A 14220-nucleotide genomic window follows, 5' to 3' on the forward strand; every position below is an offset into this window, starting at 1 on the left:
TTTGTCATTTTTAGTTTCAATGTATATGAAGGAAAAAAAATCTTAATTTCTTGAAGTTTAAAAAATGGTTTTATTTAAAAAGAGACTGGAGCACAGCTCCTGCTGTTCACAGATTACATCACGTTTCCATGGCAACTTAATATCGAGGCTATACATCATGAAATTGCTGCTGTGGACATTTTTAAAGGGGATTAAAAGTGTAGAAGTGACAAATTCACTTAATTGCAACACAGGACAACAAAACGAGGCACACATCAACATCTGTACTAAAAACCAAAAGAACTTGGAAATGTGAAAGAATAAGTGCTGGCGAGTTTCTTATCGCCCTCAGATTCCCGACAAAAATGTTTCTTTTCTACTCTTTGGCACCAAAACGCACCAAAACTCATAATGTAAACATGCAGAGTTGTAAACAACATTGAAAATATCACAGGACACATTGCAAAAAAACAAACTAAATTCTGTATTATCAGGATCTTCCTGCCCAACTTGGATCTGTCCTCTACTCAAAACCCACAAATACAAATATATTTAATAAAGTACACAACTGAACCTCTAAACAAGCAGACGAGCTCTTGGCTCAGACCCACAAGCATCTCAAATCAGTGATGCGGTTTTAATTGTTGACATTACAACATTATGTTTGAAAAAGCTGCCAATCATCCTTTTACATCATCACTCACCTGGACTGCTGAACAGCATCAATTCAAATATCTTGTACATTGGAAATACATTTAAATATTGTAGGATAACAGAAGATGACAAGATCTAACATACATCTTAAATGTGGAAGCTTTAAAGGCACTCTATGTAGTAATACCACCCCTGACCACATGGGGCATTTTAATCTGCCGTGCTGATAATATTGTGCTCATGAGAGGGGGCGGTCCAGCACATCGTGTAATACCTAATGAGGTGAACTTGGTGGTATTGCTACATAGAGGGGCTTTAACAGAAATAGAGTAATGTGGCAGTTGCCAAATATTAATATATTTGTACACAATTGATATTTAAAAATCCAACATAAATCACTATTCTTACATAAGTGTGACCTCCACTGGATCACACGAAGCTTCTGTCTGGGTCTGCTGGGCGGGAAACGCGACATCCAGCACCAACGGTAATGTTTCAGCCTTTCCAAGCACTGCCTGCTCGGCTGGATTTGTGAGGTTACATATTTAACTGAAGGCCGCTGATTTAGAGACACATTCCTGCCCACGTCTTTCTGCTGTTACACAGAGGAAATAGGTGGCTTTCGTCTGACAAAATGTGCCTTTTGGCTTCTTAAACAAACCTCTCCACAAACGTGGTTGAAATCCCTTTTGAGACTGAATTGTTTGCCTACAGATGAGTTGGTGTAATTGTATTTGGTGCACAGCTGCTCTTGACGTGCATTCACACCTGCAGTTTGGTATTTTTGGTCCAGACCAAAGCAGAAAAGGATCCACTTAGTTCAGTTCACTAGAAGACGGTCCCGGTTCGTTTGGCCTCCACAAACTGACTGGATGGATTGACGACATTTGTCAATCCTGGTTTGCTCTGACAGCCACCTTTTAAAAGGGACTCTGCCCGCTTGTTTGGTGCACGCCGAGCAGCACGTTTAAGTGAACTGCACCAGCATTGGCACCAATACCAGAGTTTGCTTTAATACAACCAGGTGTGAACGCGCCGTAGTCGTGTGCTGGCCAGCAGCACCCGTTGGTCAGTTCATTGAGAACAATGCAGTCAGTTTAAAGAAAATGTATGAGGCAATGGTGGAAAATATCAGGGAGCGTCTCCCTGAGGCACACGCTCAGAAACGAGCGAGCTACCATTGCTCGCTGTGTGAATGCCAGTTTGTTGTTGATATGTGGAAAAACCGGAGCAACGTAAGGCGGGAGGTCAGATGGCCATGGGGTCTCTCCTGGTGAAGGTGCAGTCCCACGTGATGCCGTCTCCGCTGGGAGGATGGCCGGAGGGTAAGAGGACCCGCGTCAACCAGTGCCTGAGGAACAGAAGAACAAACGAGGTGAAATGTGGCTGAAGACAAACGTGGTCAAACGCTATTGTTTCTCATGGAGTGACGACACAAAATCAGGACTCTTCAAGAGTCGGATAAGCATTAAAATGGAATTACAGATGAAAGCTCAGGTGCCAAACTCACCTTCTTGACTCCACACCCAAAAGTAACCTCCAGTTGTTTATTAAGCCATGATGGTATGGATTTCTGAACACCTAGAGAGAGGAAAAACATTAAACATTATTAATGTGCGTGTGTATTACGTGCAATCAGTCCAATAACAGAGCAAGAAAAAAGTTTTCAAAGATTTCTTTGAAAAACATTGAAGAATTTTCTTCTTCTGACCAAGTTTCATGATTTCTTTTCCTCATTTAATTTTTTTAGAGACTAAATTACTAAACATATCATAAATAAACTTGCTAACAGGACAGCAAGGGGACACCTGTATGATCAGTTATTTTTATTACACTTTCTGAATACTTCTACTACATTCCAGTAATGTAAATTATGTGTAATTCTGATTTATTTATTAGGCTTCTGATTTATGACTTTGTCTTACAACTGGCAGCAGTCTATGATTTATTCTGCTCATCCTTGACTTGATCAGGAAATGTAGCAGCAAAGTTACATATTACTTAGCCAACTTTTAAAAGACATTGTCAGTCAAACATTTAATTTGGGATTTTTTTTGCATACAGATAAAAAAAAAAAAAGTAATTTTCCAAAACAGAACTGGGAGCTCAGAGGCTCTTTTCCTTCCGGTCTTCCGCTTTGGCCTTTATCATGGCAGTAAAACCCCTCCCTGGATGTTTTCAGCCCTCCAGCTGGACATGGCACCAGACAGGACCGACCTTGCCTCTCTCCCTCAGCCTCCTGGCTTCTTTCCGGTTGATGTGGCGCTCCACGCTGGTCTCTCCTGCGCTGATGAGCAGCGCGTGCCACAGGGTGAGTCCTCCCAGGGCGACTGCCACCGAGCTGCGGGAGAGGGGGCGGGGAAACGTCACAACCAGAGCCGTCTGAGGGACATTATCAACCTGGTGTGTTGTGAGTGTTGCTCACCTGGTCAGGACCCAGAGGAAGATGATGCTCTTGTGAGCAGAGTTGTCTCTGAGGCTATACTCTGGTGGAGGTGTCTGATAGTAAGTCTGAAACGGGCAGGAAATATACATATGACTTGAAGATATTTAGGTTTTCCTGCTCTGGATGAACTCGTCCTCCAGACATTAGGAATGGGCGATATTTTACCGTTCACGATAAACCGTCAAAAAAATTCCCCACGGTAAGAATTTGTCATCTCGCTGTAAAAATGATACATTACCGTTGATGACGTTTTTGTGTAAAGCTGATTTATGGTTCTGTGTTAAATCCACGCACAACGCATGTGAAGGAAGGGAGGAAGGAGGGAAGGAGGGAAGGAAGGAAGGAAGGAAGGAAGGAAGGAAGGAAGGAAGGAAGGAAGGAAGGAAGGAAGGAAGGAAGGAAGGAAGGAAGGAAGGAAGGAAGGAAGGAAGAAAACAAGGAAAGAAGGAGGAAGGAAGGAAGGGAGAAAAGAGGAAGGAAGGAAGGAAGGAAGGAAGGAAGGAAGGAAGGAAGGAAGGAAGGAAGGAAGGAAGGAAGGAAGAAAACAAGGAAAGAAGGAGGAAGGAAGGAAGGGAGAAAAGAGGAAGGAAGGAAGGAAGGAAGGAAGGAAGGAAGGAAGGAAGGAAGGGAGAAAACAAGGAAAGGAGAAAGGAAGGGAGAAAAGAGGAAGGGAAAAAGGAAGGAGAGAGCAGGAGGAAAGAAGGAAGGAAAAAAAGAAGGAAGGAAGGAAGGAAGGAAGGAAGGAAGGAAGGAAGGGAGAAAACAAGGAAAGGAGGAAGGAAGGAAGGAAGGAAATGAGCCTGAAAGAAAGAAAGAAAGAAAGAAAGAAAGAAAGAAAGAAAGAAAGAAAGAAAGAAAGAAAGAAAGAAAGAAAGATAAATTCCCGTTGATGACGTTTTTGTGTAACAAACATGGCGTATCTGAGAGCGAGATAGATTTATAGTTAAAAAGATGGAGTTGAATTGGTATTTTTTTTTATCGTCATTTTTATCGTTATCGGGATAAATGCCAGAAATTATCGTGATACATTTTTTAGTCCATACCGCCCATCCCTACCAGACATTAAGCCTAAATGGTGATGAAAGCATCGAGTTGTTTGCGTTCCAGCTGGTGCACTTTTAAGATCACTAACCAGAGGCAGATATGAGAGCAGAGGATCATTTTCAGCTCTCCTCTTTCCCTCCTCATTTGCCACCTGAGCCCAAATTCTGGCTTCTCTTACCCCTATCTGACAGGTGCTGCTATTCCAAACATTTCATCACAGCCCGTCCAGATAGACAGGTATCCCAGTACCCATCTGCAAACACCTACACTGACATGACGTCCAGCAGCAGAAGGGTGTGTGGGATGGCGGCAGCTCACCTCGACGGCGTTGTAAGCCTCCAGAAACAGGTTCCTGCTGCTGACGCTGCAGTAGATGCAGCCCAGGGTCATGTAGAGGCAGAAGGAGAAGAAGTAGCGATGGTTCAGGTGGCCCACGCAGTTGTTCAGCCAGGCTGGAAATACGTTTAAGTTAAACACGTACAACAAGTGGAAACGCTGCAAATACCTAACACGCAGAGTTAGAGGATTAAAGGATACGGCAGTGGTGGTCCATCTTCATGACACACCTGTAACACGAAGGAGTTAGTTTCCCTGGGATGGATTATAAAGACAGAAGTGACTTAATTCACCAGCGGTGGAACCGGGCAGCTTACACGTTGCAGATGCTGCAGTGGTGCGTCCTTGCTGGTTTTGGGGTGATACATTTCTTGCAGACGGAGACAGAGGGGAAGTTTAGTTTGTCCTGAAATAGAAAAACACAAAGAAGAGGATGTTTTTCTCTAACAGAAGCTGGATGCGAAAATGATGTAAAAAAAAACCACAAAAATCTTACATAAACCATTTCCTCCCCACAAACTGAGGAAACATGTCAACACATTTTCAGAGCCTGAAATGGGATTAAAATGAGATCAAATAGAATTTAAGATCAAATGTAACGGTTTCACAACGACTGCACAACAGTTATTTTTGTCTAATTTTGTTTGTTTGCATTGTCCAGAGGGATAAACTTGATACAGATAACTGAAGCTGTGTATAACGGTCCTGCGTGGTCTAAGAAAATATCACTAACACAAATTAAAAAAGGACATTTTCTGGCACCAAGTGATAGTTGCTTTACACTTCCACTCTCTGCATTTCTTTTTCAAATTGCATCATTTATGCTTCACATGTACGTACACGTGTCTTTCCTGTATGACCCAGTGCACAAGCTATTCATTCATGAGTTGCAGGTAAAATGCCTGTGTTCTTCGTGCACTGTCAGCATCTTCCTTCGTAATCCTTTCTAAACAAAACAAAAAACGTCTGCAAATTAATTTGCTCTGAATGTTAAAGAACTTTTCTCCCTCTCATTCTGCAGTTTATTTTCTGTTCATGGTCCCAGACCCTGAGGCTACATCCACACTGAAAAGGTTTTCATTTGAAACCTTTAAACTTTTATGCACGGTCTTCACAGAACTCCAGCAATTTCGCTTTTCAGAAACGGGAAAACTGATCTGATTTCAGCGTGTAAACAGCCATTACGAGGTAATGCCGGGGGGACAAGACTGAACCCTCCTCGAAACAATGATGCAGCTGCACAGATTCACTTCATGATTTGCTTTTCTGAACCTCAAGCCAGCACTGTGACTCCATCAGCAGAAAATGATAGACAGACACACGTTAATGACTGTCAACAACAACATGGAGATGGAACAGGAATCCAGCCCACTTTCCCTTGTGCATGCACACCCTCTGTGCATGGATAGTCATGTGACACGCTGTGACAGTGTTGTACTGTGGATGAACTGAGGACGCTGAGATGAAACGCTGGTGTAGATGTGGATCGGTTTTATGGACGTAGCCCAAGACACCAAACAAGCAACAGTTTTCCTTGTCTCTACTCACGCTGACAAATGCCTCGGTTTCAAATTGTGTAAGACTTTGCTGCTGCTTTGCTATTTCTTTTATTTGCCTGTGTATTTAAAGGTAGTGTATGTGATTTCTGGATGATGTCCCACCGTTGATATTAGAACAAAATGTCAACAAAACAAAGGCAGCTGGTTCCTTCTTCGATCTCCCTGCAGTCACTCCAGAAATAATATTTCTAAATGTAGTCGAATTATCTTATATTACGGAAAAATTATTCTGCTAATGGGGTAAGCAAAACTTTCTTGACTATAGTTCTTAAAATTAGCTAAATAATCTAGCCACTAGAGTCTAGTGACTAGACAAAATGTAAGACTAGTTTTCTTGACACGAGCCTCATTTTTTCCCCCCTAGAAATGAGTTTTGCAGCGGGGATCAGAATTGCTTACCCTACCTTTGACTGTTTTGCAAATATAAAAATGTCATCTTCATATTCCAATAAAAGAAATACGCGAGCATCTACATCCATTCACAGATAAATGGGAATGAAAGTCAGCTCCCTCTATGCACAGAGAATCAACGTGTCAATTACTTTTTTTGGAGTTTTATGCATCTGGTCCCAGATGTTCACACACGTTTGTACCAAAACAAACTTTTATTTTTAAATAAAGTACTGGTAAAGTTTGATATTTGTTTTACCAGGACTACAATTGGAAATGATTGAGTGTGGCACCTTGGGTGGGTGTCCGGGGGAGGTGGTGGTGGCCTTGTAGTAGTGGAACGTCACCATGACGAGAATCCAGTGGCCGCAGCAGACATGCCAGAAAATCCAGAACACGGAGTAAGTGCTGAAGATTGTAGGCAGGACAAACAGGTAGACGATGACCACGACGGAGGATGTCAGCAGGACAACGAGACAGACAAACACCTGGAAGATTGAGAGAAAAGAGAAGCATGGGTAGAGAGTAGGGATGGGCGGTATGGACTAATAAATTGATCACGATAATTTCTGGCCTTTATCCCCATAACGATAAAAATTACGATAAAAAAAAAAATACCAATTCAACTCCACCTTTTTAACTATAAATCTATCGTCTTTCTTTCTTTCTTTCTTTCTTATGCGTTTCTTTCTCCTTTCTATCTTTCAGATGCATTTCTTTCTCCTTTCTATCTTTCAGATGCATTTCTTTCTCCTTTCTATCTTTCAGATGCATTTCTTTCTCCTTTCTATCTTTCAGATGCATTTCTTCCTTCCTTCCTTCCTTCCTTCCTTCCTTCCTTCCTTCCTTCCTTCCTTCCTTCCTTCCTTCCTTCCTTCCTTCCTTCCTTCCTTCCTTCCTTCCTTCCTTCCTTCCTTCCTTCCTTCCTTCCTTCCTTCCTTCCTTCCTTCCTTCCTTCCTTCCTTCCTTCCTTCCTTCCTTCCTTCCTTCCTTCCTTCCTTCCTTCCTTCCTTCCTTCCTTCCTTCCTTCCTTCCTTCCTTCCTTCCTTCCTTCCTTCCTTCCTTCCTTCCTTCCTTCCTTCCTTCCTTCCTTCCTTCCTTCCTTCCTTCCTTCCTTCCTTCCTTCCTTCCTTCCTTCCTTCCTTCCTTCCTTCCTTCCTTCCTTCCTTCCTTCCTTCCTTCCTTCCTTCCTTCCTTCCTTCCTTCCTTCAATCAGCTTCACACAAAAACGTCATCAACGGGAATTTATCATTTTTTTACCACGAGATGACAAATTCTTACCGTGGGGAATTTTTTTGACGATTTATCGTGAACGGTAAAATATCACCCATTCCTAGTAGAGAGAATAGTTAGGAGCGTAGAAGTGAAGGAATAGAGGGCTTACCAATCCAAACCAGCGGGTCATGTTGTCCACAATCCAGTAGACGGGTTCAAACGCACAGTCCAGCACCGTGTCAAAGTTAGTGAGGCTGTTGAAGTACAGGGAGTTCAGCAGCAGTCTGCTGTAGCTCCACAGCTCCGGCAGCCTGCCGCCCGTCCAGGGTCTGTTGGTCCCGCTCAGGCCTCCTCTCTGCAGGCGGCACAGTCGGCACCAACGCAGCGCCAGTCGCATGGCCCGGGAGAGCTGCCACCTCCAGCTGCTGCCCATACGCATGCCACCACGACCACCACCTCCTCCTCCTCCTCCTCCTCTCTGCCTAAACACTCGACCTTCCACACACACACAAACACAGAGACACAAGGACCAGCAGTTACAAACGCAGGCCATGCAAAACAGCAGCTCCTCGTAATGGAGTCTGACGGTGACCGATGAGTTTTCCATCCTCTCCTTCGGGAGAATAAGCCTGCGGAGAGGTTTCAGGCTGTCTGGTCAGAAGGTAATCAACGGGAAGACGAGTGGGCTTTGATGCAAAAGAGGAGGCAGCACACAATGCAAATGACTTGGTCTCCTAAAAAGCATTCCTGTTCCTAGAAAGCACTAAAGTCATTTGAGCAGAGCGACCGCATCCTCTGTGTGCATCTGTCCTTCAAAGCTAATGAGAACAGGGGCTATCGGGTGATGAGAAAAACCCATCAGCCCCCACAACACAACTTCTCATTTAATAATTCACAGCAAATTCAGATCTGCAGGCCAGAAGGCCCAAGGAAATGAGGAGGGGAGATGCAAAGTGGTAACCCTGTAAGAGGAACGAGCGATGGGGTGAATGTCTGGAGTAGTACATAAAGTAGCTACCTGATCCTGAGGCATGGTTTCATCAAACTAAGTATCCATTACACTGATAAGACTCGTTTAATTTAGTTAGGCATTGATGATGGGCTGGGAGCAGAGACTCGTAACAAGTCCTGCACCTTTCTTCAAAATTCCCTACAACTATGATGACCAGCATTAAATTAGGGTCAACATTTTCTTCTGCAGGACATCTGTGTCTGAAAAGAGACTGAAAACGTGACTGATATGAAACGTCTTCAAATGTATAAATCTGGAGATATTGAGCTTTATTTCTGTTTGAACCATTTTTTTTTTCCTATGCTGGTTTGGCTGCTGTTCTGCCACAGGGATTCTTGCTGCCCATGCTCACGCTTTTAAACATCGGCTGTGATGAGTTGCCATGACAACAGAAGGTCGTTCACACAGGTAAAACAGCTGATTGGACTTTCCAAAAAACAGCCCGGATAACCCGGAATGCAGACAAGCTGAAGAGGAGAGGTCAGGGATGTAGAGGAAGAACTAGAGAGAAGAGGTTTTAATCATTTTTTTCATCTTGATCATTATTAGGAGTTTGAGATCCCTTGGAAGGAAAACGGCTGAAGCAGGAAAAGTGTGTCATGTTTTCCGAGACATGGCTGTGGAGGGATTTTCCACCTCTCTACACAGTTCTCAGATGACACGGGAAGACAAAAGACTTTAAAAAGAGAAGTAGCGGTGGGACATGAGCGCTGCAGCGTTTATTAATAACAGATGGTGAGATCCTGGAGCGGCTACTGTGAAGGAGCACCTCTGCATCCCAGATGCTGATCTGCTGGCAGTAGGTTTCAGTCCATGCTGTGTGCTGCCAGAGTTTACCGCCTGATGCTGTATGTGACCACATCTGCACACTTGTTGCCTGGCAACAATCACCCCCCATCAGTAGATTCATGATGCTTCCTGCCTGGACGTTTCAGCCCAGCTTTTCCCTCCGCTATACTCCCTCTTCTTCAATCGTTTTTATATCTATTTATTTATATATATTTTTTTTTTCCCTTGTCTGCACACATATTAATGATTGATACCATGACGGTAGAAACCAAAAGCATATATAAGTGCATTATTACTATAATTAATATATATACATATATATACGCATACATATGCGTACACATACATAAATATACACATACAAACCCAGTGAATTATTTTTTTTTTTTTTCTGTGGGGGGAGGGGGGAGGGTGACGACATCCACTGCCAATCCAGGAAGCAGGAACACACGGAAACACACGTCAAGCACTGGAAATCTGCAACAAAAAACAACAAACAAAACACGAAACCGGCACGGAGCCAACCAAAACAACAACAGCAATCGACCTAAATCTTGAGATCTGATCGCAGTCTGAGCTAAGCTACCGCTACCGCTACCTAACCCCAAAAACTAGAGAGCCAGTATGCAGGTGAACAAGCCAGTGTGTATGTCTATGTGTGTGTGTGTGTGTGTGTATGTATATGATCATGCGTGTGTGTGTGTGTGTGTGTGTGTATATGTATATGTTTGTGTGGCTGTGTATGTTTGTGTATATGCATGTGACTAAGTGGCTCTGTGTGTGTGTGTGTGTGTGTGTGTGTGTGTGTGTGTGTGTGTGTGTGTGTGTGTGTAATAAACCAAACAAAGTTCCACCTGAAGTGTATCTATAGTGGGGGAGTGGGGGGGAGCAACCCCGCCACCCGCGAGACCAGAGGCCGACACGGAAGAGCCCGGAACCCAGGCCACCGGCAACCCCACAGAGGGGAGAAGCACTGCACTGCACTGCAACAACATTTGGGGATATAATGGCATTTTATTTGGCCATTGTGGAACCACGAATGGGAACAGGCTGGACTCATGACAGGCTTGTGCCAAAGGACAGACGTCCCAAACTCTGGTTCAGGAGGAGCCTGAGCCCAAAGGACTGAGGTGAAGTGACTGGACGAAGGCTGTGAGAAAAACGAGGTTGATTTGAGCGGCTGAAGCCAGCGGCGTTCACTGGAGTGACATGTGTCCTTTTTGGCAAGACGGGCTGCCGATTCTGGACCGTCTATAAAGGTTTCACAGCGCACAAAGAGAGACCTGTTAGAGCAGCTCTGTCGTAGTCGAGACATGAGCTGTATAAGAAGTCGGGTACCTTACTGACTCAGATACGGCCTGATTTTTCTGCTGACACCACTGAGAGACAGGTGCATCATGTTCTGAGAGGAACTGATCCTCAGTCAGGACTACCAGGTTTCTTGCAACCTTTGTGGCATAGAGAGTGGGAAAAACAGCATCCCATACGAGCATATTGTTACAATGTCATATAATTTTGTTCATTTTTACTTTGGTGGTCCAAACATCCGATTGTTTTTTCCCTCATCTTCTTTAGCTTGGTTTTTGTTAAAGATAAACTCTGCACTCTCTAAGGACACGCTGTGCTGACATCTGTGCTGAACATCAGCTGACTGAACAGGGTATATTATATTACCACTTTAATCTCTCTGATATGTACCAGACAGAGGGGTACTTGAAGAAGTCCCGCACAGCGATGCTGGAGTCTCTCTAGCAACCTGCTGCCCTAAATCTGCTCGTAGAAAAGACAGCTTAGGCTTTTCTTTGTCCTCTTCTTCTGACGCAGTCTTTCAGACAAAAGGACACAAGCCGATCAACCCTTTTAGAGAGTCGAGTAATGTGTTGGTCATTTGAGGAGGAACTGAGTTTTTTGAGGGTCCTCACCCTGGACGGTGGGACTTTGTAACCATTTTTTAAAACAGTTGGTTTTGAGTTGTTTCAGAGGTTATGACGGGGCTATAAATAAGACTTCCTCTATTCTGATCATTTTACAAGTAGATAAACCAGAGGTCAGTTAGTTCCTACTAAAAAATAAATAGACGCTTTCTTAATTTTATCTAACAAAGCAAGGATCCTGAGAACTTCACTTCAGTTTCTGGGAAATAGGTTACTTAGTTAGTTAGTTAATATTTATTTCGGTCAATCACAAAAAAATCAACAAACAAGATGACAAACATCCACAGGTTTTTCCCTGGTCAACATTGTGATTATTTTGACCGAAAAGGTCTGGGCTTGAAGCATAAAGCTTATCTTGCCCACCTTTTAACATAATAAAATATACAGAAGGAACAAATGAAGTATCATGAGGTTATACAACAAAATAATAATAGTAATAATAATAATAATAGCTGTAATAACTGTAATAATAGTAATAGTAATAATAATAATAATGATAGCTCTGAAAACAGAAAGTGAAAAGATGCTAAAGAAACCGACAAAACCAATTTAAGTTGTCATTTCATCTCATGCATGTGTACATTCTTTGTTTGCTTATTGTGCTTCTATATATGTGTCCATTACCTTTGCTTTGAATAATATCTTGTATGCTTTTATTGAGTTTGCTAATTTAAGGTCGTTATGTAATGAGTTCCACAGTTTTACTCCTAAAACGGATCATGGTCATGTTTGCCCTAAAACCACATTCAAGTGCTTTGCTGAACTTAATATAGATATTTTTTCACAGTATTTGATTTTTGCTGATATGCTCTGAAGATCATGCCACCAAAGTAGTGGCGCCATATTATGAAACGTATATTTTTCCGTACATATGAGCATACATTTGAGTGTTTAAAATGACTGAGAAATCAAAAAGTCCACCATAACACATCTCTGTCTCTTTGTTTGGGAGTCAGACTGAAAACAAGTGAATTCACCCTTAAAACCAACTGCTTTTCAGCCCTCCTTTTCCATGTAATGTGAGGCGCTACACAGAAAATAACTGAAACTGGACCACGCTGACGCAGTGGCGTCAATTCAGTCAAAGCTAAGGTATGGCAAGGTTACGAGTCACAGAACTTAACTAGAGTATCAATCAACACGTCCAGCAAATACTCATCACAGAAGTCTGCTATGGAGCTTATCTGTGTGGTCAAGAAAATTGGAACTTTTTCAAATGCAGTCTCGCTCACTGCAAAAACTCAAAATCTTACCAGGAATATTTGTCTTATTTCTAGTTAAAATGTCTAATTTTATGTCAAAAAATCTCATTACGCTTAAAACAAGAGTCATCACCAGAAAAATAACTTGTTATTTGACCATTTTCACCTGTTTCAAGTAAATTTTCACTTGAAATAAGTAGAAAAATATGCCAGTGGGACAAGATTTATCTTCTCATTAGAAGCAAAACAATCTTGGTCCATTGGCAGATTTTTGAGTCTTGTCTTAAATGTAATGGGATTTTAAAAAAAAAATGAGACTAAAAATGAGACATTTTAACTAGAAATAAGACAAATATTCTTGTTAAGATTTTGAGTTTTTGCAGTGTATAATAACTAGTGAAATCGATCATGTTGTTCTTATTTGCATTTGTAGTTATTCCATAAATGTATTTAAAAAAACAAACATTTACATTTAACCCTTGAAGCAAAGGTGTGGCGGCTGCCATACCTTGCCATACCCAATTGACGCCCCTGCGCTGACGCTAAAACAAGGACGAGCAGAGCTCATGTGAGAGCCACAGTCTACGGGCGTAACAGGCTCATGGACTGGGGCTCCTTCAGCCGATCTCGGTGACAGGACCTGCACAGCTGCTGGCAAACATTTCCAACTTGAGCTTGTGTTTCAAATGTCATTTCGGTGACAAAATCAGAAATGACTGCTGTTCGGCTGACGTTGGGTTAGCACAAGCTGCTGGCTCTTATCCCTGGACCCTTCCAAGTCAACCCAAAGCCAGCAATGATGGTCTGTTAGTACAAGTATCAGCAGGTGGACTCAATGGAGACTGACTTGCTTTTGGAGCCCCCTGTGGTCAGTACAGGAACTGCAACCTTCCTAATTTCCTCATTGGCTTCAAAGTGGATTTGAAATGTCCCCCCCCCCCCCAAAAAAAACCCAACAAAACAAAAAACATGTTAACATGTCAGGAAACCATAAACTTTCCATAAAACGTCCTTTAAAAGGGATTTTTTCATTTATATGCTGCAAATGTTTAACACTCATTTACATATTTTGTAAAACGGAGAGAATATGTCAATCCCTGAGATATGTCACTGCGAGAGTTTCATAACTTGCAAACGCATTTTCCTGTCTAATCTTGTTAACCAGCTTCATTCCTCCGATTCGCTACAGTGTCATGCTTCAATGTGAGCTAGCTACCGACGTTTCAAGAGGTCGTTTTAAAAACAATCATAAGACATTACGATATCCAACCGTTACGGACCAAACTTTACCTGGACAAGAGAACCAGGAGGACAAACTGAAGCACTACAGTCAGGTCATGATCAATAAATGTAGAGGTTTACATCAACCACAGCAACACCGACTGTACAACGCTGTAACACCGGGTGGATTCACGAAGCTCGTGTATTTTACAGATGCTTCATTATGCTGTGAGAAGAGTTAAACTACCACGTCTCATGTGAAACATTGAGCAAAGACAAATTATCGAAACATTTATAGTGGTTTTGGATGTTAACTAAACACGTAAAGATGAACAGATCCCTCGTTGAACATCGAAAATATACTTTAAGAAAGTTTAGTGCTTGAAATATTAGTACAGAGTGGGACCTCTTTATTTTCAGCTTCTCTCTGTTGGAGGCT

At 42.5% G+C, this 14220-nt stretch overlaps 1 protein-coding gene across 1 annotated transcript; it reads right to left on the reverse strand.

The window, feature by feature from the left end:
• Positions 1-46: 46 nt before the first annotated feature.
• zdhhc16b (zinc finger DHHC-type palmitoyltransferase 16b) lies at positions 47-13960 on the reverse strand. The gene is made up of 10 exons (XM_061708041.1): positions 13851-13960; positions 7793-8118; positions 6702-6896; positions 4777-4865; positions 4661-4689; positions 4442-4575; positions 3059-3144; positions 2851-2974; positions 2144-2214; positions 47-1984 (listed from the first exon to the last, which is right to left on the reverse strand). Exons 2-10 carry the CDS (start codon positions 8060-8062, stop codon positions 1882-1884), a joined length of 1101 nt encoding a protein of 366 aa, XP_061564025.1. The 5' UTR covers positions 8063-8118; positions 13851-13960; the 3' UTR covers positions 47-1881.
• Positions 13961-14220: the final 260 nt, after the last annotated feature.

The sequence above is a fragment of the Cololabis saira genome, chromosome 19 (assembly GCF_033807715.1).
Source record: "Cololabis saira isolate AMF1-May2022 chromosome 19, fColSai1.1, whole genome shotgun sequence".
Taxonomy (NCBI): domain Eukaryota; kingdom Metazoa; phylum Chordata; class Actinopteri; order Beloniformes; family Belonidae; genus Cololabis; species Cololabis saira.

Coding starts and splice junctions, on each gene's coding strand:
- zdhhc16b (XM_061708041.1), bottom strand. CDS start 8,062: ATGCGTATGGGCAGCAGCTGGAGGTGGCAGCTCTCCCGGGCCATGCGA. Junction 6,897..7,792: donor TGACCCGCTGGTTTGGATTG/GTAAGCCCTCTA, acceptor TCAATCTTCCAG/GTGTTTGTCTGTCTCGTTGT. Junction 4,576..4,660: donor GAAGATGGACCACCACTGCC/GTATCCTTTAAT, acceptor ACGTATTTCCAG/CCTGGCTGAACAACTGCGTG.